The sequence below is a fragment of the Ciconia boyciana genome, chromosome 12 (genome assembly GCF_034638445.1).
Source record: "Ciconia boyciana chromosome 12, ASM3463844v1, whole genome shotgun sequence".
NCBI classification, from domain to species: domain Eukaryota; kingdom Metazoa; phylum Chordata; class Aves; order Ciconiiformes; family Ciconiidae; genus Ciconia; species Ciconia boyciana.
The window spans coordinates 22,344,421-22,372,003 of record NC_132945.1 but is presented as its reverse complement, the minus strand read 5'-3'; the positions used below and the strand labels follow the sequence as shown (position 1 = coordinate 22,372,003).

Sequence of the window (27,583 nt, the reverse complement as noted above, 5' to 3'; positions counted from 1 at the left end):
TAACCCAAGTTCTGCAGGATGGGCTACAGCGGCCCCACATTTCAGAAACAGCACATCACCAAGTGTGCCGAGATGACAGGATGGTATTTGACATAAACAGAAAGCCACAGATACAAGAATCAAGGCTAGAATTAAACACTGTGGGCTCAAGCGTTGCAACGACTGAATACACTTCCCTAGCCTTGAGCACTAACTTCAACTCCAGTCTTTCAGCATAAAGTTCAGTTTCAAACTAGAAAGAAATACATGGGTTTCCTCTAAGGAGGAAAGGATATTTCTGCTGGATTGGAGTAGTAGCTGTAAAAAAAAGCTAAACAAAACCAAAATCGCACATGCCATTAGCAATAAGCTTTAAACTTTCCCACTGTACTGCAAAATGTTTTAGCATACTGAGGCTATGCCTACTGTAGCAGGGCAGCCCAAAAGGAACAGATCTGAGTGCTGAGGACACAAGGTCTAGTTTTGGTACAGTTCAGGGGATTTTCTGTAATATAGGGTTAACGTGGTACACACAGGGTCTGTTCACGCCAGCGTGCAATGGGCATTCCTCTGCAGCATTTCTGGTTTAGTCCTATTCAAAAGGAACCCAGTTTGCATGGGTCAAGACCTCTCTGCAACATGAGCTAAAAACAGCAAGTGAGGACAACTGGGATTCTCGCTTCAACAGCACATTCCTGAGCCAAACTAAAATGCTATCATAGAGGCACCCTGAACATTTCCAGGTGACAAACAAGGGTGCCATTTCAGTTTATGGGTTCTCAAGCAATAATGAAAAATAATCTGATTGTGCCAACTACAACATCAAATGTAAATAGCTTGCTTAGCTGAAAAAGGCAGATTCTTAGTGGCTTTAGGGAAATTATTCATTCTATGGACAACCAGCTAGTTGCTACCAGGTCTTACTGGGAGCAGATGGGAAAATGCGTGAGGAAGCACAACAATTACAGCCATTTTTACTACTGGAAACAAGGAAGATGTTGTCAGATCCCAAAATGACATAACCTTGCTTTGTGCCTCCTAACCACCCTCACACCCACAGAAGAATAGCAGACAAATTCAGATGTCTGAATTCAGGTCGGAGTAAGAAAGGAAGACAGAAGACCAGAAAGGGCATCTGAAATCACTGCTCCTTGCTTCAGTAGCAAGGTACAGTAACAGTCAAATGGAGGCGGGCCAACATTAATGCCAGCAGCAAAAGAATTTCAAGCGATGTATTAAATGGCAGGTAATGTCAGTATACTCTTGAAATGAAGGCAGGTGACCATGAGCAAAGAGTGGATTCCAGTCCCTGTAGCAGAAAGCGTGGTGAAGCTGCAAGCCATCAGACATCCAAATAAATTGGAAAAGGAAGAAGGGAGAAAGTACAGCCAGGTTTTGCCATGCTATACTTCACTGCAGGAGCACCCATGAGGAATAAACACCAGCCAGCATCTGAGGGTTGGTACTCCAGTTTGGGCTATCCAGGTGCAGCTCAGGCTAGTTCATACTAGGCCTGCACAGGACAGACAGGCTGATTCCCTGGGAGAGCAGAGGAAACTGGTAGGATGGTGCTGAGTACAAGCCAAGTTACAGTCGCTTGAGACACAGAAGCTACCTTCCTTGGGCTGTTTGTTTAGCATTTACAGGCTGCTAAGTAACACAAGGGCAATGTAACAGAGGCTTTGTTAGTATTTCTTCTTTCAGGTGCCTCAAGAAACAAGGCTGTAAATAATCCGAGCTTCCCACAGAAGGGTTCGGCTTTACTGTTCCAAGTGCATCTCCTGCACGATCCTCCTCCAGTCAGCTGGAACAACAACAGACTCTACCTTTCACAGCTGAATGTATTTTGATGAAACTGCAAACATGAGCAAACCAGAGGTTCACCTCTCCCGGAAGGAGACAGAAATTCAAGCTTTCAAAGCCCCAACCCTGTCACCTGGAACTTACCACATTGCTGCTAAAATCTGTGCTAAGTCTATGGTCCAAAGCTCTGCAGCAGGAAAACTCAACTATTCAGAATCGTTTCTGCTTCACACTAAAGATGACACTATTACAACAGCCAAAAAGAATCAGACTGAAAGAATGCCTGCCCCTAACTGAGATGATCAGATTAGAAAATATAAAACAGCACAGGTACCTGTTGGCTTCTGTTATGCAATCCAGAAAGAGCCACAGAGTGATTTCAGTTAATAATATTTTAGCAGGGACTATATCTACATTGACTATACGTCAATTCAGTGCCTCAAATGCCAGAATCTGTACTCATTTTCTGTGCCAGTTCTCTTAGAAAAAAAGGTTTTCAGGAACTTCTGAAATGTGGTTACTGTCCAACAGAAGCGGGGGAACTATGGATCACACCATAAAAAGCCGTGGAAGTTTCTTATGCATTCATTATAATGTGATCTCATTGACAAATAAGGTTTTCCACTGCCTTAGAACTAAATGAGAATACCAGTGATGCTTCCAAGTCAAACACCAAAGCAATTCATTTCTCATGTTTCAGTGAAAGTCAGCTCTGTGATTGAACAGATCTCTATACAGTCACTGAACAAACGTACCTAGGCAATCCGAGCCACGTGATCCAGAGGGGAGACCAGCTGAATCCTTGCTCCTTGATGTCCAGAGATGGCTCTGTCGAGTTCAATGAAAGGATTTCCAAGGCTTTCAATACGACTGAGGGGGAAGCTGCATTAGATTTCAGTGCTGAGACAGCTTCATAGTAGTTCAGATGAGTCAAATCAATGCCATTTATGCTCAAAAGTACATCTCCTGTTGATTAAATAAGATAGCATTATTACAGACCTTTTACTATGAAGCCCATTTCTGCCTCAAGGTCTCATGCGGAACCCTGTTTCCAGCCTCACTTTAGTGTCCAAGTCCAACTTTCACTGAGGAAAAATAAAATAAAATAAAAAATTCCTAAAGGATAAAGGGTCTGAGAGCCTCCTTACCTCGCTTGATTCTGCCATCCCTGAAGAGACATCCGATGGGCTGCACGCTCGTTACATATATAGGAAGTTTGTTTTTGTTATCCCTTCCGCCTCCAATTGTTATCCCTAAAGATTCTTTTGGTTCCTTTTTTATGGCAACCGTCTTTTCATGACTTACGTATCCCTGAGGTAAATCCTACAGAGGAATGACAGTACAAAATGCAGCTTCATTAATGCAATTAACACAAGAAGCCCAGATCTGGAAGAAAATAACAGATCTTGTGTCTTTAATCCAGAACACTTCAGCAATGTTGCTGGATGGCAAAGTCAGCTTCTCATGTACTTGCTCTGGGTAGAAATACTACCCTGTATTTCCAAAGTGATACCACCACAACTGAGGCACTGGTCTCCTAATGATCCCACATTCATTTGCTGTAGAGAGGGGCTCACTCTGAGAACAATTTTGCACCAAGGAACAAGATACGAACTCATTTCAAGGTCATTCATATCAAGCAATCAACCTCTCTCTGACTACTACTAAATGTTTAGGTTGCAGTGAAAGCACATGTTATAGCATATGCTGTAGAAACAATATGTAAATTATATTCTAGGATTTAAATCAAGGAACCACACTCCAGCCATTTATGACAGCTACTTACTAAACTCCAGCGACATTTAAACACAAAAGTCTAAGCAGTTGTAGCAAGTTTTCTCACTCAAATGGAAATTCTAAGCATAGAGCAAATCTCTCTTGGTACAACAGACTGGCTACTGCTTCTTATAATATGCACACGGATGGCAGACACAACACTGAAGTCACAGGAGCACTACAGTGTAATTTGTGTAGTTTCTACTTCTGTACATAAAGCCCTCTAGCTCCAAACCAGAAGCATAACTTGGTGTAATTGTGTAACACCCTGAACATGTTGTGCTTGATGGATGTCGAGAAGCAAGTCCCAAGCGTCTCATGGATGGTGAATTTCCCATTGCTCTTTCCAGACAAGAAAGGATTAAACACTGGTTCTGCATCAACATTAGAGACATTTGAAGAAATTTTGACACGTTTTTCCCTAAAAACTGTGTTTCCCAGTAGATGACAAATGTACGATTCTCCAGTACCAAAAGCCACAAACCTGCTGCTTTTCAATAGCTCAAGAAGAAATGGAGCTACTGATCAGTCTGACATGATAAATTGCCATCACAGAGCAAACATAATAGATCTGCTAGACCAAGAATAACCAGCGCTTTTGCCGTTGTTTACAAAACTTACCTTCTGGTAGTTAGATTTTCGTCTATAGTGATTCTGGTCTAGTCTTCTCCGATGGTGCACCGGGCTTCCTCCATTGCTACTGCTGCTGCTGCTGTTATTTGATGTGCTGCCATCTTCTACCGGGTCCGACAGCTGTACACCTGGCTGCCTCAAGACGACAAAGTTCACTCTTGATTCAGTGGTCTGCCAGGAGAAACCAAAAGAGCGTAAATAAAATAGATAGAAAAATAAATTAGAAATTAGGGACGGCCCCTGTCATTTTCTTGGGAGAGGAAAGGGTTGGCACCAGTTTCTACAAAGGGCCTGAAACAGGGCTATGCAGTGTGATGCATTGTTTTTGTGAAGAGCCACAGAATCCCATGGTGAAAAGAAAAAAGGAATTAGCAAATGTTAGTCAGAAGGAACAGAAGTAGGGGCACGCTTCACTCATGCCTCCCTCCCCCACAAACGCCAAACAGAAGAAAGGGGAAAGGGATGATTAATTCCTCCACTTCAGTACAAATAACCAAAATAGCATATTGTGTTGTGATACAAAATGAACAGAGCTAGAACGCTGACTGGTCCACACAATGGATGACCGTGATACGAATATTGGATGCTTTTTCTTTTATTGTAAGGAAACTTGTTAAAGCTCTTTCCCTCCCAGCTTATGTACCACATTCATTGTTCAACATCTCCCACCCATTTTTTTCCCAGAGTACCTGAAGACACGACCTTTTGTCTAAGATTGCTGCCAATTAAACACTTAACCAGCTGTATGTCTGGCCTTGCCAGAACTACAGGGAAAGTATTCACTATTGTTACTGCTCTTCTAAATTGGTTTGTTCTTTCAGATAATTTGACAAAACCTTATTGTGAAGGACTCCATTGGGGTAAGGTGTATGTGCTTACTTGGGGCATTTCCTGCAATGGATGAGAGAAGTACGGTTGCCGCTCTCACTTCCTGACATGGGACCCTGTTTCCCTGGTGCCACGGCAGCCCGCCAGCAGTGAATTCCCTGGCCTTGGAAGAGGGACTGCATCAACTGTTTGGGTTTTTTCTTTTTAAACTAGTACAGGAGAGTTTTGTTTTCTGAAACAGAATTTTAAAACCTCTTGCCTCTGAAGTCACTTCAGATAGAGCAATTTTTTTTACAGATAAGTTGGCACACATCCATATCTTCATAAAATATATTATAAACATCACGTCCTAAAATGGGGATTTGCTCTCCCCTTCAACCAGGAGTACCAGATTATGTCCAGTACATATGGCTGTGCATATAGAGCAAGCTGTAAATGGTACTTTACAATACAGGTAGAAGGACTCTTTTCTGCAAATGGTTTGCAATCAAAATTAAAATTACATTTAATGAGGACATTTAATAATCTCCTCAGAAGAACAGATAACATTCGGAAGACTGTCACAGTTTTACACAAATGTCACTTCAAAAGGAATTCAATCCCCAAACCTACTGAAGCTGTTCCTGAGACTTTGGTTACTGATTTCAGTGGGATCAAGAAAGGGTTCCTCATGTGGGAGTTATGCTTGCACATTACAACAGAAATACAGCAGCACTTAATGGGATGCAAGCAAAATTCTAAGAGGCCATAGAATGGAATCACATATATAACATAAAAAAGGATCTCAGTACTGGAACTCAGCTCTTTCTCTACTTTTCTCCCATGCCACTGCACTCCTCTACTGATTACCAGGAAGAGAACTGGCTCTCCCTCACTGCTGACCTCAGATCCTTTCCGGGATATAAACAGTATGTGATGAGATGTATTGTGTCAGGATCTTTAGATAAAAACAGAAACTAGAGGTCATCACCTAGGGAGATAAAGAATTTAAACTGATCTACATGATATCTGCTGCATATGTAGCAATCCTTAACCAAAATTCCTTGCCCACTCCTTTCACCAAAACGTTTGGCATGCTGCAACAGGACTGCATTCCTATTGTGCAGGGAAAGACCACCTCTCTTCTACCCATTTAGTATTTTAGAATGCTTTTAGTCTGAGGTGCCTCATGTTGTTTTCTAGACTCCCTTCCAGGTAAGGTAAAATGGGGAGAGAGGGCTTCAAATCAGTCAAAAGGGCTCTGTTCTGTGCTGCCAGCTATCACATCTCCCCAAAACCACCTTCGGTTTGACTGTTTGAAGCATGAGATGCTGTCCTAATCTCTCCTTGTCTCTGCTGCATGCATCTACACAGTGCATACGAATATTTGCTCTGCAAGAAAGGCTCCAAACACCACACCAGTCACCAATTGCCTTAGCTGAACTGAAGTGCCATGAGCAACTGCCTCGCTTCAGACTTGTCAGAGATGACTCACGATGGATTCCCACTCTTCATGTTTATCTTCATTTGGAAGCAGTACTTCCCACACATCTGCAGGGAAGTCACTTTCCCAAAGAGATATTTCAGGGAATGCAGTTTGCTCTAGTGTGTCCTGTTAGCCCTTGGGTCAGAACAGGAGCCCTGCCATCAACGCAGACAGCTGCAGAGTCATTAGCCATACAACCTTACCATGTCCTAAATTACCTGGATTATCTGTGCAGCCGCCTCAGGTGTTCCTTGCCTCAGATCCTGGCCATTTATTGACAGGACTCTGTCATTCCGACTCAGCTTTCCATTTTTGGCTGCCAAACCTCCCTCTAACAAATCTAGAATAAAAATCCCTGCCTCATCCGTCTTCCTGATCAGCTTGATTCCCAAGGGTTCGGATCGGTCTCTCTTTATCAAGGTAACGTGGATCACTTCCCGATTTGTAGAAGAAGTGGAATCCTGCTGTGCAGTCTTATTGGAAAAACCCTTCTCCTGCAGGACCATGAGGTGGAGAACAGGACCTGGGTGGCGCAGGAAGGAGACAGCTTGGCAATGAGTCACACTGCTGATGTTGACGCCATTCACCTAGAAAGACAAACAAACCAGAGTCACTAATCAGAGCCTACATAGTTTAGGCACTGTCCGCAGCGCAGAACATCACAAAGTTGGAGACAGGATGTACAACTTGCTGTGCAATACTGTGACTGAAGCAGCTGCTTCTGCTGCACATTAGAGAGCAGAGTTTTCTAAAAAAGAATGCAGAAGAAAGCAGATTAAATTAGACCATAATTGATGGTGAATGGCTGAGGACAGGGACAAGACAGGACAACTCACACAACTAACAAATCTGAAACTGCAAAATATTAAATAATTACATCCATCCCATGGCAATGCAGAACTGCTTTCCCTTAACTTCCAGTGTTCAATACACAAAGAAGACTCAAATTGGAGACCACCCATCTTCACTTTTAAGTTGAAGAGTGGTCCATAGTCTACAAGCTTCTGGAATCATCAGTCTAACCATGCTTTTACCAAGGTAATTCTGAGATGCTACTTTTCACTTTGTCTGTTGTCATATAAGACTCCGTGCAGTCTTCTTTTAGTATGTTAATAGGGCTATTAACTGTGGGGACCTACCCTGTTTACAGCCCAGTCAAGACTGAAACGCGTACAATTCAACTGGATAAAACAGAAATTACTCTATTGGTCTATCTAAGAAACCAACTCGGAGATCGTATCGGCCACTTGTGCACGTGGGGCTGCCAGTCTGTACTGAAGTCCACAGTCCAACAGGATAATTAGGTCTTTATGGCTTGTCAAATGATTGGGCAGCCATAGCCGGGAGGTGCTAACAGTCCTTCCTGCATGTAGGCTTTACTGCTGCATACAAGTTTCTGTCGCCTTGATTAGCCCACTGCCATGCAGCGTGATTAATCTGGAAACTAAATCTGGCTGTGGGTCAGCACGGTATGAAGTTGGTGCTCTTTATTACTCACATTACATATCTGATGCTTACTTCAAGTCGTAAGGTCTTAAACTTTGGATGTGCCCATTGAGAATATGCAGCTTAAGCAACATAGTAGAGCACAGTCCTTTGGAGAGAAATGGTGCTACTGGGTGAAATTTATCAGATAGAAATCTTTTTAATTTATCTAAAATGGTCTAAATTTCAAAAAGCTATCAAATATGCAAGGTAAATATGAGCATGACTGGAAGGAACCTCAAAAGTCTGCTTCTCAGCCCCAGCCGGTACAAAATGCTACTGACACACAAGTCTGATCAGTGCCTTCAAACCCTCGGCGGTAGAGATTTCCCAGTTTGTCTAGGCAACTCTCCTCCCCCAGCCCTCATCTCAAGTCAAGGGAAGCAATGGGACTACCAGTGGGGTTTTACATACCTCAAGAATATGGTCCCCAGGTGCTATTCTTCCATCTGCAGCAATGACAGAATCCCGCAAGACTTCCTGAACAACAACGTTTCCTAGTGGGGTGTCTTTTCCCCCAACTATCCTCATCCCCAGCTCTTCCTCCGGGTCTTCTCGGTGAATTTCAATTGTGGTCGTTTCAGCCACAAGACTAGTTCTCTGAGGAAGGTCTGATTGTGGAAATTGAAGAGAAAAAACAACACATTAATCGAATTTTCCTTCACGTAGCACCACAAGATTTGTAATACTGGCAGGTTGTGTCCGAAGTAGCGTCTGGAGGGAAAGCAGCTATCAGGAGAGGGAACAATAGGTCAGATTAAAAAGTTTAAAAGCCCCTGTTTCTTTACAGTTTCTCCAGAGTGTTTCCCATCTTCTCCCAGCTTATGGCAAATTTAAACTCTTTCAGTATTATTTCTTGAGTTTTATTAAAGGGCATTCAGTATGTTTCACTTACCATTTAGAGATTTGTTTTTCTACTGTGACAGCCAGCCTATTAGGAGCGCACACATAACGAATGCCAATTTCCACGATGCCCATTAGAAAAGGGGACTACTGAGCTGTAATTATAGGTCTGCTGTTGTGGTGACTTGCCCACAGGCAGCTCACTGCAACTTCCCTCCTCTAATTTCCTTTCCTCCTCTTTTCCCATCCCCACTGTAAAACAGGAGTAATGTTTACCTATTTAGAGCATACTGAAGACTAAGCAATGCTTCTCAGACACTTTGAAGATGAAAGTTATTGTTAGCAAGTCGTATTAAATCTACCAGCGCTGCAACATTTAGGCAGGCCCAACACTCTAATGAAGCCAAGCGCACTGCCTGTCAGGGTGAACTGCAGCTGTCACACAAGAGATGCAAAACCTGCCCCAAGTGTACTTCGGGAAGAAGCCAACAGAGAAGTAAACTGACCTGTGTATTAACTGGCACAGGCACAGCAGTTGCCAGCTCCAGCGCCTGCACGCTAGGAAACTGAGACTAATTTGAAACAAGGCACAGAGTTTTCCACGCTGCTGCCTTCTAAGAGGGGTTGAGACAAGCGGTTCTATACTGAAGTGGAGACGGTTACATTTCTCTGCAAGGGTTTCATCACTGACTATTAATCCAAAAACTAAGTTATGCTATAAAAACACACTTGCTGCACACCATTAGGGAGGTACTGACCACTCCAGGAAACTACGTATTTAACTTTCTTAACAAGATTAAGACGACGCTGGAACATTGCCTATTTACTAATTATTTGGTTTCTGCAAGTGCTTTAAGTGCTGCACGTTCCCATGGACAGGGACCGCTTTTGTTTTTGCAAAGAATACTGCAAAATTCACTTCAGTCTAACAGAGATTCTCTGAATTGTTTTACACAGACAGTTTTGTGCTTGTGAGCAGATCCTGCCACACCTGATGCACATGAATGCATCTCCCTTCTGCTCAAGGACAAGCTGAGGACAGAGATTACTCCGATGGCTACTAATGGCTGATCTAAGAATGTCGGGGACACTTTAAAAATTGAATTGTCTGAGATCATTACCTCATTTTTATATTATAAAAGGTAATTATGTAATTACATTTCTGTATCAAACTCTCACCTTCTTCAGTCTCCTCAAAAGCTGGATTAACCAGTCCAGGCTCTGCAGTCCCTAGCGATACCACAGCAGCTGCAGAGCTTTCTGCCACAAGTGATGATCCTCCACTTGGTACCTCTGGATCCTTGGGTGTGTTTGTCTCCACTTTGGTAGGAGGATCTTCCTTCCCTTTGGAAATGGGATTCTTTTTCCGCTGTAGTTCAGATTTGTATTTCTTGAAACCAGGACACCTAGAGAGAGATTGTCAGTGACTGTAAGTGGCTAGTCTCTGCCTGCATGGTTAACCCAGCACATGCAAGCTCTGACTGACAAAGGTATGTGAAGAAGCATCTTCAAGATCTCATCAGCTGCAAAGCTTGTATCACAGGTGCTAAAATGTATTGTCATTTGGCCTTCAGCTTCTACTCGTACTAGTATCAGCTTAAGAGCAGGCTTGTTATTTTATTACTTTCAAAATTATTAAGCAAATTATTTAAAAAAGGAGACTGTAATAGCAATGAGAGCCTCCCTTGCTAAATATTTACCTGGCACTCAATGAAGAAAACAATACCTCTTAAAATATAAGCAAATACTTAGCTCTGCCCTTTTAGTGATGACTATGAACTGTATCTTTATGCAAAGAAAGTGGCTCAAGTTTCAAGCTCAGCCTTGAATTAGGCTTTGTTTTTAACAAACCAGTAACATGCAACAGCAGCAAGTGAGGCTTGCTTTTTTTCTTTCTTCTGAATGAGACCTGACCCTCAGAGGCACTCCACCTCCAGTCCACGCAGGTGATGGCCCTACTTGAATGGGAGCAATTTAGAGGAGTTTATAATCCCACTGACTGCTCCCCGCACAGAGGTTCCAGAAGTAATTCTGGATTCAACAAAATGTACTCTGTATGCAGCTACACCACCGCCAGTTTATCTCAGCAAAAATGAGCGAGGAAAAACAAGCTCTTTTATCAAGAATACTTATAAAAAAGTCGGCAGGTAAGGAGGGTGATGAATGCAAAAGCATCACTTTCAGAGACATGAGTAGTACTGGGTGTTTACCAGAGTCACTTTTCAAATTAAACTTGACTATTTACATGCTGGCTAAACAAGTCTCATCCTGGTATTACTTCCTCTGGTTTGTTCCTAGTAATTTATTCTCCAAGCAGTAAGATGACCCTGAAACTTAAAGACAGAAGCAGATTGATCCACTTGTGCACATGTCCCTCCTAAGATGTCGAGAAACAATTTCATTTTGCAAAGGGCAAAGAAATCCCCCAAGAAAACAAGTTTCTAGATGCTTCGTATTTCCTTAAGTCTCCTGCTACCATTTAAGCTCACTTAAAACTAAAAAACAGGAACACCCAAATCCCAGTGTAATTTTTTTCTCATGTTTTTTCATTTTTCAGTCCAACTATGCTCACAGCCCAGATGAAATAGCCTCAATTTTTAGAACACGCCCTCCCCAAGGAATATAACAAGAACTATGAAATGTATAAGAGAATGATATAGTTTCCAGTCAGGTCTCTAAGGTAAACATTTAAGGGTGTCTCCCTCCTCTGTGTTTAACTCCTGTGCCAGAGGGTTTAACAAGTGACAGAAGTTATCAAGTATCAGTAGATACCAGGGTAGATTTACAGAGCAGAGAGGAAGGCCCAGCCCTGGTACGGGCCGTGGCTCCAGCTACGCAACAGCTGCACAACTGGGCAGCCCTGTCCCCATAGTCTAAGCCTTCAGCCCTGCCTGATAACAAGAAAGCAGTACAAAGAGTTAGTTCAAGGAAAAGGAGATTAATAAGCTTCACAGATCAAGGGAAAGGGGCACACGAGCATCTTCTGTCACTTCCCCTGGCTCTAACACAAGCTCTCAGCTCGTAGGTACCGAAGACAAGCAAGAACCACAAGGATACGTCCTAGGCTGGAGCCGCAAAGGTATCCTAAGCGTAACTGTTCCCCGCGCACTGGCTGACCCATTTTTAAAATAGGTCATTGGCACAAAAAGCTACAACGTAGCTGAAGGGAAACAAGCCTGTTGCATTTCTCATTGCCCACTGACAAAATACACACTGCCCATGAAGGTCTGCTCCCGCCTGCAGTAGGGCTTGTACTTAGCTCCCTTTCCTGCAATCATTAACTAGGTAGGAACAAGTGTTCTTCAAGCGCCATGGCAAGAGCTCTGTGTCACCTGCGCGTCTTTTAAAGCCATAATATTCTGCCTGCCACCAGCTCAACCAGCAGTGGAAGCACCGAACCACATCTCTGTTGACAAGCACAAGAAAAAAAAAAAGTGTCCCTTCCTCTGCACAAGGGGGGAAAAAGAAGAAAAAAAAAAAAAAGTATTTTTCACTTGCTTCTCTTTCTCAGCAAAAGAATGAGAGAAGATAATGGAATTATAAGTAGGTGATTCAGCAACTGCATAATGTGCAGCTTGGAGGGACTTACATTATTTGGATCAAAGTCTTATGTATTGCACATCTTAATTGAACCAATTAAACTGGCAACACTGCACGATCCCTTGCTTCCAGAGTGTTGACTTTGTGCCTGTCTTTCTTCTCTGTGCAAGTGAAACAAGAATAAGCATGTTTATAGTAATTTTCAGAGGCAGGTGCCCCAGATCAGGACACACATATTTATAGACATTTGATAGGGTTTGTGTCTGCAGACAACTTGCATGCAAGCAGGCAAGCACCTCACCCTTCGCCTCTGTAGCACATGTGAGCTGGCCTCCCTAACACACACACGCACAATTACACTGTCTTCACCCACCCACCTTTCTGGCCTCACCCTCTGTCATCTTTGGTGTCCCATCTTGCCCCAGTTTAAGAACTGTTCTGAGAATGGATCTTTCTGGTCAGAAGCACAACAGATGGATGACATTATACAAGGAGCAATAATATAATGTAAATGGGAATGCACCTGTTCTGCAGATGAGCTTCTAGTTCACACCGCTGCATTGTCTGCTGACACTCTGCCTTGAAAGGACAGAAGACAATCAGCTTATCCAACAGGTTTCGTACTAGATGGCTGGACTTGTGGCACTGCTGGAAAGAGAGCTTTTTCCGATCCATAGGACAAAAGTTATATTCCTGCATGAAGTTTTCAAGGCACTTGAAACAGTACGTATGTCCACAGGGCGTGTCCATAGGTTGGAGCAGAGGCTGAAGGCAGATATGGCAGATGAGTTCATCGTCCACTTCATCCTGGAAGTTGTACAGATGATTGTCCAGCAAGAGGTGGAACTGACCACATTCGCAGCAGAGTTCACTAACTTGGGACACATGTTCTTCTGCTACGGGATCAGCCATGATAGCCAGCATCAGGCACTCTCAGCCCAGCAGCAAGGAAACTTGTCACGTAGTAGCTGTCTGACAGAGGACCTCTAATGAAAGGGAGAGAAAGAGAGATTTCCAGCCAACTGTCCCAGCTCTAGACCTTGCCAATTAAAAATTAAATTGTAGTCCTGCCTTAAGTTCCCCCCAGTATCTGCACCCCCACCTACCCCCCTTAGTGTTCTTCCACAGCCACCCTGTGAATGATCAGCCCAGGGATCAGAGGACGCAAGGACCTCATTCAGCAAAATGTTTAAGCACATGGATAAATTGAAGCTTAAAGTAATTTACACACACCAGTGACACAGACTAGATAAAACCCTGCCAAACACATGAGCTAGAAAAGCCGAGAAAAAAGCTGCATGTTGGGAAGGGAAGGGAAGGGAAGGGAAGGGAAGGGAAGGGAAGGGAAGGGAAGGGAAGGGAAGGGAAGGGAAGGGAAGGGAAGGGAAGGGAAGGAAGGGAAGGGAAGGGAAGGGAAGGGAAGGGAAGGGAAGGGAAGGGAAGGGAAGGGAAGGGAAGGGAAGGGAAGGGAAGGGAAGGGAAGGGAAGGGAAGGGAAGGGAAGGGAAGGGAAGGGAAGGGAAGGGAAGGGAAGGGAAGGGAAGGGGATTTTTATACTGACAAATTTTTCTCTGGCTTTCCAGATTATACTGACTATTTTGAAGATATGTATGGTGAAAAATCAGCCTGGGGACTTCCAGTTATTTGGATTTTTGTTGGGGGGGATGATGAGGAAAAAGAAGAGGAAGAAATTTCAAAAGAAACTTAAATCTAAACCACATTTCCTTTCTTTTAAGCCCACTCCCTTCAAAAAAGTTCATTTTAACAAACAATGCATTGTTCCCCACTCATCCATGCCTAAGTTCACCCATGGAAACAAATTTCCTACAAAAAGACTAACGCTTTCTAAGTGGAAAAAATGTAAAGAATTGTCCACATCACAGTTTGTTGTAATGTAACACAAAGGCTTGAGCTTCAGCTTCTTACAGTTAGGGAGAATAAGATAAGGGGCAAACTGAGTTCTTTGTAGCTGCTGCTCTACTGATTTTCATAGAGATGTCTCCAGTCACATCAATTTTGCATCTTGCCTATTGTAATTGAATAGAAGATTCACCAGAGTTTGCTAGCAGATTACTCTACAGGCACAGAGACTGGATTTTTTTAACCTGGCAGTTATTTTAATGAAGTAGGAAACGTGGTACTAGATTAAGCTAACACTCTATTACACAGCGGGGGGTTTTGTTGTGGTGGTGGTGAGGTTTTTTGGGGAGTTTTGGTTTTGTTTTTTTTTTTTTAAAGTTTACGTAAAAAATCCCACAGTCTTTTAAAACAGAAAAAAATTGCAGAACTGTGATGAAATGGAAAACTTCTGAAAGACGACGTGGAAAATATCTGAAAACAATTGCTTTATCTGGAACAGGTAAAAGCCTAAGCAAGAGCGAACACTGGTCTGCACCAGTGCCTGGAGGACATGGCTGGCACGCAGCAGCAACTTTGGAGGAGGGTAGGCAAGAACAATAAGATAGCAAGAATGGCAAGAAAAAATTAGTCATGGGTTTCTAATAAAAATCCTACATCACTCCACTTCAATTAATTGTCAAGCATAAGTCAGCTATTTAATTAAAGGGATAACGTATCACCAACAGAATCAAGCCATTTTACAGGCGAATTTTTACCCAGACATAGAAGCCTGTTCACTTCAAAAGATTAAAACATTACTGTCACGGTTCCAGGTGGGTACAGGGCATGAGTTGTTTGCTTCTCCTCCTGCTGCTGCAGTGCCAGAAAGCATCTTCCCCTTGAGGAAAGCACTTAGGCTGGATGTACAGACCTAGCTCTTCTGTTTGCATTTACTCCTTAACTCTTGCATGACTGACTGACTCAGTGCTCCCCAAAAGAGAAAGCACAGTTCACAGACAGCACACAAGCAAAACAAAGCAGATGTATCCATGCCCTCCTCTCTTAGAAATACCCCTGTTCTTTGGTACTTACCTCCATCTGAAACAGGCATCCCTACTGTTTGCCTTATAAAAAGTCTTCATTTGATCTTAAATTATCTTACAAGTGAAAAGGAAACTTTTCAACATCAGACAATCACTTAACGTCACCTACCAATTCTAATCAATCAGCTCAGCACCAGCAGTTAACGAAACACCAAGCTTCCAAGGCAAACATCTACCAATAAGAATTACTTGTGCTTCGGGTTGTAATATTTGCATAAAACTTTGGCAGGTGATTAAACAAATCTACTTTCTCAGTGAAAACAAACCTCATGGTAATTTTGCTGATAAACTACTTTCATATGGGGGTTTTTCAGATTATTTACCAAATTCATTCTCTGCTCTCTGTGTTTAAAGGTTATACAAGATGAGTCATTTCAAAACTCATGGAAGATAAAAGTATCACCACAGTCTTGCTGCTTTTTTCTTCCCTGTAACTGTAAGCTGTTCTGCTCTCAAAAGTCTAGATCCTCGAAAACAAGGTGTGAAGATTTCATTCCGAAGTGCCAAAGTAAATTTTACTTTTACACCACTGTCCTTTCAATAAGAGGACACTCCTGTAGACACCAGGGAACCTAAGCCTGACACCTCCGTGAAGAAACCCAGCCCACACCCTTCGGCAAGGCAGGAGTTAGTGAGCAGCACAGGGAGGACAGCAGGCTCAAACAAGCCTGCCGCTTGTTCAGTGATTCAGTCAGAAAGCAGATGTTCTGTAAGAGGAAAATTGCTAACATCTTATTCAGCAAAGATGAATACTTCAGCACAACAAGAGAGATTTTAAGTGTCTAGAAAACGCACTGTTTCAACATAACAGGCATGGTTCCCCTCAGCTTAAATAGACCAGCTTCAAGAGAGTCCGTCTAGAGTCCCTAGGATTCTAGCTTTGGAGATGAAGTTTGACAGATACTCAATCTTTTGCAGTTTCCATCAAATTTCAGTTACTCGTTTTAATCTCTGAAGGTCAGACCAACCCCAACAACCCCCTTCGTTCTTGTGTTGCTCTTTTTGTTACACCATTCCCCCTCTCCAGCTTCCTTCCAAAAATGCCACCTTCAGTGGCACGTTCCCTGCTCCTGCCTTTCTCCGTAGTACTGGGATCTCTCCCTAGGCCTCACACATGGTTTAGTTTACACACAATGCACATAATATGAGGGAATCATAAAATAAGGATCTAGCTTGGTCCCAAGTTACTACTTATTCACTACATGAAAGTGTTAAAGCCTGACATATACATATGTTGCTGCTCTAATGGACTCTGCTGTTCTAAAAGTGTAATGCAAGGAATGGCTCTGGAGTCTGAATTATTTAGACAGTAATACACCCCATTCCTACACATGACAAAGAATTAAAGGAAATAAGCCAGCAGAAATCTCTTTATATTTCCCTGTTTCTTACCCTGTGGGGGCTAGAGAAAAGATTTCTTTGGGATCATCTTTATCTTTACTGTATTTTTTAAAAAGATCACTGTTGGCTTTTTTTTTTTAAAGTATGGTTTCTTGTACTGTAACACTGACTCAAATAATAGACTTTTTTTTTTTAAAGGAAGACTTATCAGGTTGTCTAATCTATTTCCCTGCCAAAGCAAGACTATTCCTGACAATATTAGCACATTGCCTATTCTTGTTTTAACTCTGCTAGGGCACAGAGCCTCAGAAATACACCCCCTCTGCACATCTACAACGCTGTTAATAGCTCTAGTAAGGGAGTGTGCCAAGAACCACACCGACAGCGAACCACTCGGTACCATTCCTGAGGGACAAACTCTGTTCAAAACTAGTCTCCAAAGCACCCCGGACTTGTAAACAGAACTGATGAATTACTTCTACAGCTTTTTTAAAAAAATCCTTTTAAAAAAGCATAATTATCTAAGAAGTCTTTCCAACGTCATGCCTCCACTTGTGCTACAGTGACTGAAAAGGAACGGTGGCTGTTGGTACCCAGCTACCCCAAGAGCAACATCCCTGCTTCCAATCTCACCACTTGAAGTCTCAGCATTTCCAAACGCAACTCTTGCTCCTTGTTTTTAAGGCCTTTCACTCTGCCATCGTTAGCGTGGAGCACAAATTATGGCACAATTCAGCCCAGGCCTGTCTGCTCATACAATTCCAGGATTTGATACAAGTCATTTTCAGTCATGAACATATTTACCTTAATGACATCTCTTTGAGGTATAACATTGTTGCTATTCCCATTTAAAGGCTGAGAAATGACATCACAAGAGCCTGAAATACAGACCCACAGAGAAATCAACGCATGGCAATTTAACACTTAGTATGTCTCCGAATATGATGCCAACTACCTACCTAAGATCACATAGGAAGGTCCGGAGGGGGGCAGGAACCAAACACACACCACCACACAACCAAAACAAAAAGAGTCAAAAAGAGTCAAGACTGTTTCTATTAACTAACTGATTTATAAAACCACAGGTATGGTGAGTGAGCCAGAGCACATTCCATATTGCAAAATAAAGAAACATGCAGCCAGTCTGCAGTAAGGACACAAAACAGACGTGTAAAATTTTTCCTAACAGATTAGGATGACTAGAGGAATGTCTCATACTGCTTTAGTTAAAAAATAAAAATTAAAATTTTTTAAAAAATCTGTCAAATAACTAGTTCTCAAAAATTACTTGTACTATGAAAATATTTTGGAAATACAATTGGTTTATGCTTTTATGCACCTGTAGGTTAGCACTTATACGTTGATACAGACTGTGTTATTGAAAACCCCAATATAAAAGTTGGCTTTGAGATTGCAGGGCGCGTGCCCCACATATACTGCTATGTAATAGTTCACTGCAATAATTATGCCAGTTATTATATTTATAACTACATTTCCCTGGGAGACTGGAAATGCAACATTCCAACTAAAGGCTAAACAATTAATTAATTTTTTTGGGGTGGACAAAACAAAGCCAGCACATTCCGGATTAAGATGACTGAGGGCACACACCAGCAGGGCACTAACCCAAACACCATCTGCTTATATAAAAGCGAGTTCAGGATGGATTCTAATGTAGCAAACCCAGTGCTCTTGCAATAAACCATAAGAAAAAGTGGCAGAACTTTTGCTAAACTTTCTTCAAACAGTTTTCGCTCAGTTAAGAAGTTTTGTGTTTCACAGAATGGCAATTTTTTTTCATTCTAGAAACAGAGAGAAGTACTTTGTGAAAGTGTTCTGTAACAGGGGTTTTTTGCTGAATTTCATTGCTATTTTGAACAAGGATTTCACATACGTGAAATGGGACAGGTTTTATATGAAACGCATTACTGTCCCGACTGAACACTTCCAGTGTGCTGCTGCAGTGTTTCACAACCATGAGTAAACTGTCCTTAGTTTACAGTAGTGGCACAGAAAATAGCTTTGAAATACAAGAGGATTTTTATAAGCAATACTTAAAGTAGGTCAACTTTTACAAAAACCACAATACCCAACCCAAGAATAGTTTCAGGGGGTGATACAATGTCCTATTACCTTTCTTTATTATTTTCTGATATTGCTGAAGATCAGGCCACTGAATGTAAAAGTAGGAAGGCAAAGCTTCTGTAAATGGTAAATGTACACAGCCAAATAAGAGGCAACCCTTTCACTAGTTAACCTTGCCTTCAAGCCAAAGGGTTTCTAATAAGCCACCTCCAAGAGTAGCTGCTCAGCATGTATATGAACACTTCGATTGAGAAACTCTAAAGCAAAGCTCCTATACTGTACTCAATATAAAGGAAGATCGACAATTTTAAAAGTTTTCATTGTCCCCACCATTTATGCCCATTCTTTAACCATAAATTTGAAAATAAGTTGTATTCTAACTCCCTGGTGTTTCTGTGCTCGTTGGACAATTTTGTATTTAATCTGCTTGAACTTCTGGGCAAGTATCTATTTTCTCAACCAGAAAACCGATGGTGTTTTCATTAATTATAATCAGAATCATTATCCTGTTAGACTAGAAAAGACTTATTCCAGGAAACCCTATTCTGAGAGATGTGCTAAAAGGCCTGGTTGACTAGAGCAAGACTATCCCAAGGAGTTTTCTCCTGAGCAACTTTTGCACTATCAGCTCTCCAGCATGGTGCGTGGATTTCCATTTTTAACATAATGCACTTCAAGACAGATTTTTTTTTTAAACTGTTTTGTTAGTATATTTGAAAGTTCAACATAAGAAAAGATTGCTTAGCTTTGTGTTACTTATTTTAAAAATCTGACTAGGAATCAACAGCTTAAATTCCAAACATATACCTAATTTTAGGAGGAAGAAAAGCTGACATGAAAAATTAAGGAGTTGGCACTTATAATTAATTTCTCTCGCTAACATATGCTCTTAACATTTGCTTCTCAACTCAGTTAATGATACCACGGAACAGTAACTGTCTCACCAAGGACCTAGCATGCTAAAGTAGCGGGACTACACAAACGTAATTTCAACAATTAATCCTGATTCTTTCCACAGAGCAGGAGATTTAGCATTATTGTTCAATGATATTATCTGGGTAACAAGAACCAATAAATTTCCTCTCTCCTCCCTTTTTCTTAAGGAATTAAGTAGTGGTGTAAAATGTTTTCCACCTACACTTTTCTTCCAAAGGGATTAAACAGTGACTATTTTAACATACTGCTCTGAAAAATGGATAAATTAAATGCCATCAAATAGAAGTGAAGACAAGTGCTGCAGAAAAAGCAGCTTTCTCACCTTTGCTAGATGCTTCCGATATATCCACCATCCTTTCTACACCCTGTCTTCCACACCAACATGCAAGTTGCTTGTTTTATGCTCACAGGAATTCTCCTATTGTACCACTCACTTAAATCAATTTGCTTCTTTGCAGAATTTGACCCAAAGACTCCTATGAAAGTTTCACCACTGGCAGCATGTGTGTATTTTCTTCGTGTGTTTTAAAATTTTTTTCTATTGTGTCTAATCATCTCTCTCTAGGAAATTAAATACCCCTACCTCCACCCTCACCTCAGCTACGTTTTGAATTTGGCAGCTATCTGCAACTCCATCCCTAAAAATTAGTTTGATGTTTGTGGGAGAGGTTTTCTATAGACAAAGAAAGAAGGAATCCAATGCTATAATTTAAGGATAAAGGACCTAATCTGTAATTAATAACTAAAACTTATCTTGCAATTAAAGCAAAAAGCCCAAAACCAAAACAAAGAGGGATTAGGAGATTTGATGTTGATTTAGGTTCATCTAAATATCTGGTAGCACACTTACTTTCCAAAGAGAGGGGTTTGCTTTTGAGGACAGGAGGTAAAGATCATGCGTCTATTGGCTATATATGAATACCAGATGCTCTTACCACATCATTGTCTGTGTGTCTACCTGTAAATTCCTTGTCTATAGAAAGAAAATAGCACCATGGTTTACAGAATCTGAAATAAGCATGTAATGTGCAGACGCTTGTCTTGGGTATAAGCCTTCATAACTAGCCCTGATAGCTATTACTCTTGCAGTAGCCTGATGAAAGAAAACCTGTACCTCATTGTCCGTTTGTGATCTGGGTGTTGTATTTGTAATATAGGTCAGAAAAAATCAGATGCTTTATCACAGAATTTCTGAAGCACACAAGGGAAGAAGCAGACTGTGCATTATGTAACTAAATTTTTAAAAGTCACTGTTTGAATATCCTTACCAAGGCAGTCATCATCATATATATTTAAAAGTAATGTGAGAAGGGGGGAGGGGAGAAGAGAGAAACTGTTGCTTTTGGTAGACATATGGTATTTCTATAGCTCTAAGCCTTGCCTGTCTTGTGAGAAAGCCCTACAAAGCTTTAATCTCTATCACACTCTATCAAGTGTTACTTTAAATAAAATTAATTTCAGTTTAAAAGAAACTAGGCTGTTCTCAACCTTAAGCATGAAATTACTTGTTTTCTAGGTTAGTTAAAAAAAACCACCAAAAACCAAAAAACAACAACACTTTTGAAAATATTGTTTTCTACATAACTTTACCATAAGCCGACCCAGCAGCATGAAAGCAGAGTTTTGCACCTGGTGATGAAATATTTCCTATCAACAGATAGTTACAGTTGTTAACATCAGAAACATCAGATTAGGGCTTTACTGCAGGATAAAGTAGCACAGAACTTTTCATTACCCACACCAAGTCAAACTGTGGTCTCAGTTACACTAGCACTATATTTTTTTTTTAATGGTGCTTTGTTTTAAGTTAAAGAGTTTGGCACAATCTATGACAGCATCCCTTGATATCAATAGGCACTTGGAATCTAAACTCCGCAAAATAAAAGCAGCGATCAGCGACAAACATGCAGCATGGCTGAGAGCACTATTCTAGAGGGACCACCACATCTCCCCCAGTCGTGTCTCTTTTTTTCTCAACGGCTCCGGACTGCCCCAGCCTGTGCTTGATGCCATCAGCAACAGCAGGGTGTATCACCCTGTGCAGTATACAATACCCCAGACTTCCTTTCACGGGGTAAGAGGGCATTTTATCAAAACCAGTGCAAAGTACTTTCTAGTCCAAGCTTGTTCCCACTAACTAAAAAAGCTGAATTAAAAGATAATTAAGTCTGTAATTCCCCTTTACATCCCATCTCACAGTAAAGGGGAAAGAAAGAAAACAAGTTATCTTCATTTAAACAAAAAACACCACCACCTAATTGCCTAGCCCACGTCTTCTCAAAGTGCTGCTCCTCAGGGCGGCGTGCAGGTAGGTTTGAAGTTAGTTTAAACTCCCGCCAGTGCCTGTGGGCAGGCAGAGCTGCTGCTGCAACCAGTAGCTGAAATGCCCTTCACCACAGATGGCAGCTCGTCAGTAAATAAGCGCTATAGTAGAAGTAAAAAAAAAAAAAAAAATTAAAAAATATCTGGATTAAGAATTACATTCCCCTAGAGATTTACAGAACAGTATTCTGGCTCATTTTTAAAAGACCTGAGACACATTCTGCTGCTTAGGACATCTGTATTACTGGTTCATGAGCTTAAGTACAGTTGCACATGTAATTTAAGGTGCCCCTTTTCATCATACAATTTCTCCTGGTGTATCTTGTTGACTTTAGACTTAAACCAAACAACCCTCAGAGGTAGGGGGAAACAAAACTGCAAGAGGCATTTTTTTAATTTGGTTTTTTTTTTCAGTTCTTATCCTGGTTTAAAGCTGTGTCCAAGCTGGTATCAGAATCAGGTCTTTAAGAACCATTGTTATCTTACCTCATTGGGCACATATTTACAGTATACATAAATTGATAATTATGTTATCTTTTCCCTTGTTCTAAAAATAATTTTGAAATGGGTGTGGCTGCCTCACCAGTTCAAAGAGCTGGAACAACAGACCAAGGTCCTTCCACTATCCACAAATCAATGCAGCAACCACATTCTTCCTTAGCCACCCGTGAACGACCTTAGGTGGGGGCATAGGTAGGAATGGGGAGGCAATCTCCTTTCTCTGTCCAGTTTTCAGCCTGTTGAGATTACGAGTAAAGTAGCCAAGTAGCCCCAGGTGTTAACCTCACAGGAACTTTTTTTTTTATCATAAGTACAAAAAGGCCCAGTAGACCCATTATGTTTATTTTTATGTATCCTACTTGAAATAATCATACGGTGATTTTTGTTTGCTACCAATTGAGATCATGTAAAAGAGGATATCCTCAGATCTAAGGTTCCCAGGGCAGGGCCTGCTTTATTTATTTAGTTAGTTATTTTCTATTTAGAGACCTGCAATAGTGCTTACTAGGTGAGAAGAACTTATCTGTTATTTACTAGTCTAGGGGTGGAGGTTAATAAGTCTGAGGACTTTACAAATAGGCCTGATCATGATTTACTGAACTGTCAACAACTGCAACACAACTGATGTCACAGGTGAGCCCCTTAAACTCTCAGAGGAGCAGGTCAAGTTTTATCTCAACCCCTTTTTAACTGACAGACAATCAGCTTTTAAAGAGAGAGTCTGCTGCAGCTGTTTACAAAACTTGCATGAGTTAAGGCCCAGGCAAAGAGTAGACAAAGCAGACAACACTTATTTTAAATACATAATCCCTTCCACTACTTCCCTTCCAGAATACTCCAAATAAGGAACACTATAGTCTTCAAACAAAATTTGCACAGAGACCCTCTAAACCCAGGGGACCACTATACATACATAAAACCAGCCTTTGCCTGTAAGCTGCTGATTGTCTCTCCAAATTCCTCCAGCTTTATTCCATTTCCCTCCTTCCAGCCTTGAGTGCTTCTTCCTGGACCAGCATAGTAATTCCTACTACTCGTATTCATCTAAATCCCCTCGAACACTTTAGGTGGTTCGTGAGATACTGGCTCATGGGCAATTTCTTATCTAAAGTATCAAAAAAATTGCCAGATATTTTCATATTTTCAAACTCAATTCATGTCAAGAAATTTCTAAGCCAAGAGCAATATTTTATGTGTTATAAATCAGGGAACATAAACTGACGAGGGACTGTCAAATACAATTCCTAACAACTGTATGAACAGCACCACTAAAGTAAGCTGAGAAGGAAAAGGCAAACAAGAGGGTTTTGTATTAAACCAGCAAAACACACTCAGGCCTGTGAGTAAGACAACAGCTGCAACTACTCTGGCAAGATATACACAATCAGAATGAAATGATGCATCTTAATTTTCAAAGTGAAATCAATATAGCAGTTGCAGCAGGATTTTTTTTTTTAAATGCAGAAAACAAGAAATATATGGCAATGCACAAGGAAGAGTAACAAAATACAGCAGAGGGTGCTTCGTGAACTACAGATATTTTATTCTGCAGCTATATTTATTCTTCTAAGTTTATTCTTATTATACTATTAAGTCCAAGACTCTACAATCTCACAAACATGTGTAAAGTCATCTATTAACCATACTTACGGAAGTACAGCACTACCATGACTTACGAAACCATTAATTACAATTTCTAACTGAAGTTACTGGAATCGCCATTCAGGTAGCACTAATGTTATCCAGAATAATCCTCAACCTGTTTCATCAGGTATCTTTCAACCTCATGGGGTTTTTTGGATGTCATTTAGCTGCCAGGTCCCTTCTGGAGCTGTTTCTTCCACCTTTTAGAGCTCTCATTCACGAGGCCATGTGGTTGGGTTTGTTTCTTAATTCCTGCTCACTTCCCTCACTATTCATTTGGTTAGAAACTTTAAAAGAAACTTGACTTTCAACAGACAAGGTTCTTTTTTGCTGCACACCACAGGTCCCTCTGTTTCATTTCATTGGGGTTTTATGCTAGTGCATCTGCGTTATTTAAATGAGTTACATATGCATCAAGCTTGCATACTAGAGCAAACACATAAATAAGGTGAATGAAGGTGTGGATTTACAGCACAGCGGAGTTTTCCAACAGCTAGCGAACCCCATAAAAGGTTGGTCTCCTGGTATATCATTTCTCTGCTCCATCCTCAGCCATATGACTCCTTTGTTTTTCCCTGCACAAGCACTGGTGCTGTTCTGACTTCATGAGCTGGTTCAGGGAGCAAATCCCTTCAGGGGAGGGAATAAATATTACCACTGCCTTTACCTCTTTCAGCAGCAGACACACTACATCTGCTTAGTTGTGTTGTAAAAGAAGAGTTTGAGTGTATAACTCAAGAGAAAGAAGTTTTGTTTTGAAGGAGACGTGCACAATCTGCTTTCTCTTTGCTGGAGAACTGCCAAAAGAGCTCCGGCCTTCAAGCATCAAGGACAAACGTCAGCGCCGTCCCTCAAAGGCACAGCACACAACTAGCATTGCTGCAGGAGGATAACTACAGTTCTTTAAACTACACCACGCCACCCAAACCTTGGGCTGCTCTGGACTCTCCAGAGGCTAAAGGATTAGACTGGACAACTCCGGGGCTGTGTGACAGTGACAGAAACTTCCCTGGGCTGCCTGTTATCTCCATAGGCTTGTATGCTGTGACCCTGCCCCGACATAGCCTTTGCACAGCAGAGACCTCCCCTAACACTTTTTATCTGCACTTGAGCTGGAGTAGTGTTTCCTACAGAGCCTTTATACAGTCCTGGTCCTTTTGCCTTTGCTAAAAAACTGGAGTAGAAAATGAAAATATGGCCCTTTTTGGTTTGGTAAGCAACAGGGAAATACTCATTTTGCATTCCTTGCTTTACCAAGGTAAAGTAGGACCAAAAAAAATCGCTCAAGGAATTGAAAGTACAGTTTCAAGCATGGCTTAAAGCAAACTAAGCCTGCACTGCCACCGAAAGGGGCAGTCCCGCTCTCCCTGCCACCTCCGATGCTGGCATCAGCTGGCTGCTGCCTGTTCTCTTCGTTTTCAGTCAGATAACGAGGCTAATGTCAGAAGTAGAGAGATGTCAAGTGCACAAAACCAAGCAGCGAGGCAGAGTGGGATCATCCCTTTAGCAGCACACAGCCTCACCCTGCTTTAAACCCCTCATGAAAAACTTCTAAACTAAACTAAAATAAAAGCATTTCAGTTATACAGTATCCCTTAAACATTTCTTTCCAAGTCTCTTACAAACACCTCCAGAGCATTACCTCATATTTAACATCACCTGTATTTCTTACCTTTAAGGCATTTCCAAAACATTCACATTGTCACATTACTCTCCTTTGCCTGTTATCTCAACTTCTATTTATAGGCTTTTTCTACATTAATTACCAGCACAGCACCAGAAACTTGCCAACTTAGTAGCTCTCCATCTCCTAAGCAAAGAAATTTTGCCCTACAGCCTCCCTCCGACCCACACAAGCAGCCAAAACGCCGAGTTTTGGGGTGTCCTGCACAGGCCCGAGTACTGCTTGTCTGCAAGACCGACCTTTGAAGAGTTAAACCCTTGGGGCAGGCAGTCAGCCTTCACCTGCACTGCCCAGCCCCAGCCGTACTTACTGCCCTGTGTAATGATAAAAGACCTCCATTTGCTCTCCAGTCTCGCTCGGTCACGGCCGAGAAACCCCCAGCTGAGAGAACTGGACGCCTGGGCAGGAGCTGCCGCCCTCAGCCGCTTCCATAGCTGATCCACGACCCCCCGCGGCCTCCCGCCCCTCAGCCCGGCAGCGGACGCCTCAGCCGCGGCGGGAACTCCGCGCCCCTCACGCACGCACACACACACGCACGCACCCCCCCGCCGCTCACCTGTAGACGCGGGGGGCGGGAAGGGGGCTCGCTCGCCCCCGGGAAGGGGAGGGAGAAGGCGAGGGACGCCCGGCGCCAACTCGGCCTGCGACAGCGGCGATACGCGGCTCCTCCACCAAGTTTCCGGGCGGGGAAGAAAGTCGAAACCTACGTGAGAGGAGGAGGCAGCGCAGCCGCCCAGGTGCCGCTCGCCCGCCCGGCACGGCACAGCTCAGCCCTGCCCTGCCCTCCCCTCACCACTGCCACGCTCCCCTCCTCCTTCTCGGCCAGGCCGGGCCGCCCACACCCCCGCAGCCCTGTGCCCGCCCCGTCACAGAGCGCCGCGGCGGCGCGGGGCACGTTCTTCTCGGCCGCCTGCGCCGGAGTCTCCCGCTCCCCTCAGGGTCTGCCCGCCCCCGAGGCTGGCGGAGCCCTCGCGGGGTCCCCTCAGCGAGCGGCGGGCGCTGGGGCGGCTCTTCCCCGCTGTCTGTGTGCCGGTGCGCAGGGGAAGCAGCCGTGGAGGGCAGGGGCTGAGGGGTCACCTCTGGGAAGGACCCCGGCCGCTCATCGCGGGTACCGCGACGCTGTGGGGAACGGTCTCGCCTCTCGTTTAGGGATATCTCTGCTTGTTTGCTGAGGTGATTCTGCTCACCCTCGGGGATGTTTCCTGTCCTACCAGTGTCCTTAGGCCTCTGCCTTGCCAAAAAACCCTGTAAAATAGAAGAAAGAGCAAAACCTGGTGCTGTTCTGAGTGCAAGGAGCAAATTGTAGTTCAGCCGGCTGAAAAAAACCACAGAATTTGAGGGGAAATTATTTTTTGCATTTACATTCTGCCCGCTCTTCTGGGCGATAAACAGAAATACTGACAATTCAGAAGTATTGGGCTCGCACTTGCATTTAATTTGTTGGCAAGGCAAATCCTAAGAGTCTAGGAAATTAGTGAGCCTGCTGCCAGCCGCTGAGCAGCTGTCATGCCATGGGAGGAAGCCCTGGTGCTACGGGGCGCTTCGTGCTGCTTCGTGGCTGGTAAGAGCCAGGGAAAGGATGGCTCTGGAGACAACAGAGTGCTAATTTCTGTGCTGTTACTACAAACTGGAAACAGGTCCAGCTTCCAGTGTTTGTACTTAGGTAGCTCCCTGTAACTCTCATGCTTCAAACCAGCAAAATGCCAAACCAGGTGGAGTCTAAAACTTGCCAAGCTATGTTAGCACTACGTCCAAGCTAGGAATTCCCCCCAAAGGA

The 27,583-nt window shown here is 42.6% G+C and overlaps 1 protein-coding gene across 3 annotated transcripts in view; it reads right to left on the bottom strand.

Moving 5' to 3' along the window:
- LOC140658509 (ligand of Numb protein X 2-like) overlaps positions 1-26,613 on the bottom strand; it is a 34,547-nt gene extending 7,934 nt beyond the window's left edge. The window contains exons 1-8 of one of the 3 annotated variants that reach the window (XM_072877035.1): positions 26,363-26,613; positions 12,876-13,338; positions 9,992-10,218; positions 8,384-8,580; positions 6,703-7,071; positions 4,180-4,362; positions 2,931-3,105; positions 2,538-2,748 (exon numbers count right to left, since the gene is read on the bottom strand). In XM_072877035.1, coding sequence (XP_072733136.1) covers positions 2,538-2,748; positions 2,931-3,105; positions 4,180-4,362; positions 6,703-7,071; positions 8,384-8,580; positions 9,992-10,218; positions 12,876-13,276 — 1,763 coding nt within the window. In that variant the 5' untranslated portion in view covers positions 13,277-13,338; positions 26,363-26,613. Of the gene's footprint in view, positions 1-2,537; positions 2,749-2,930; positions 3,106-4,179; positions 4,363-6,702; positions 7,072-8,383; positions 8,581-9,991; positions 10,219-12,875; positions 13,339-17,438; positions 17,460-21,909; positions 22,054-26,362 lie in introns of those variants that run through there. The other 2 variants (XM_072877036.1, XM_072877037.1) reach the window with 2 other exon arrangements.
- Positions 26,614-27,583: the final 970 nt, after the last annotated feature.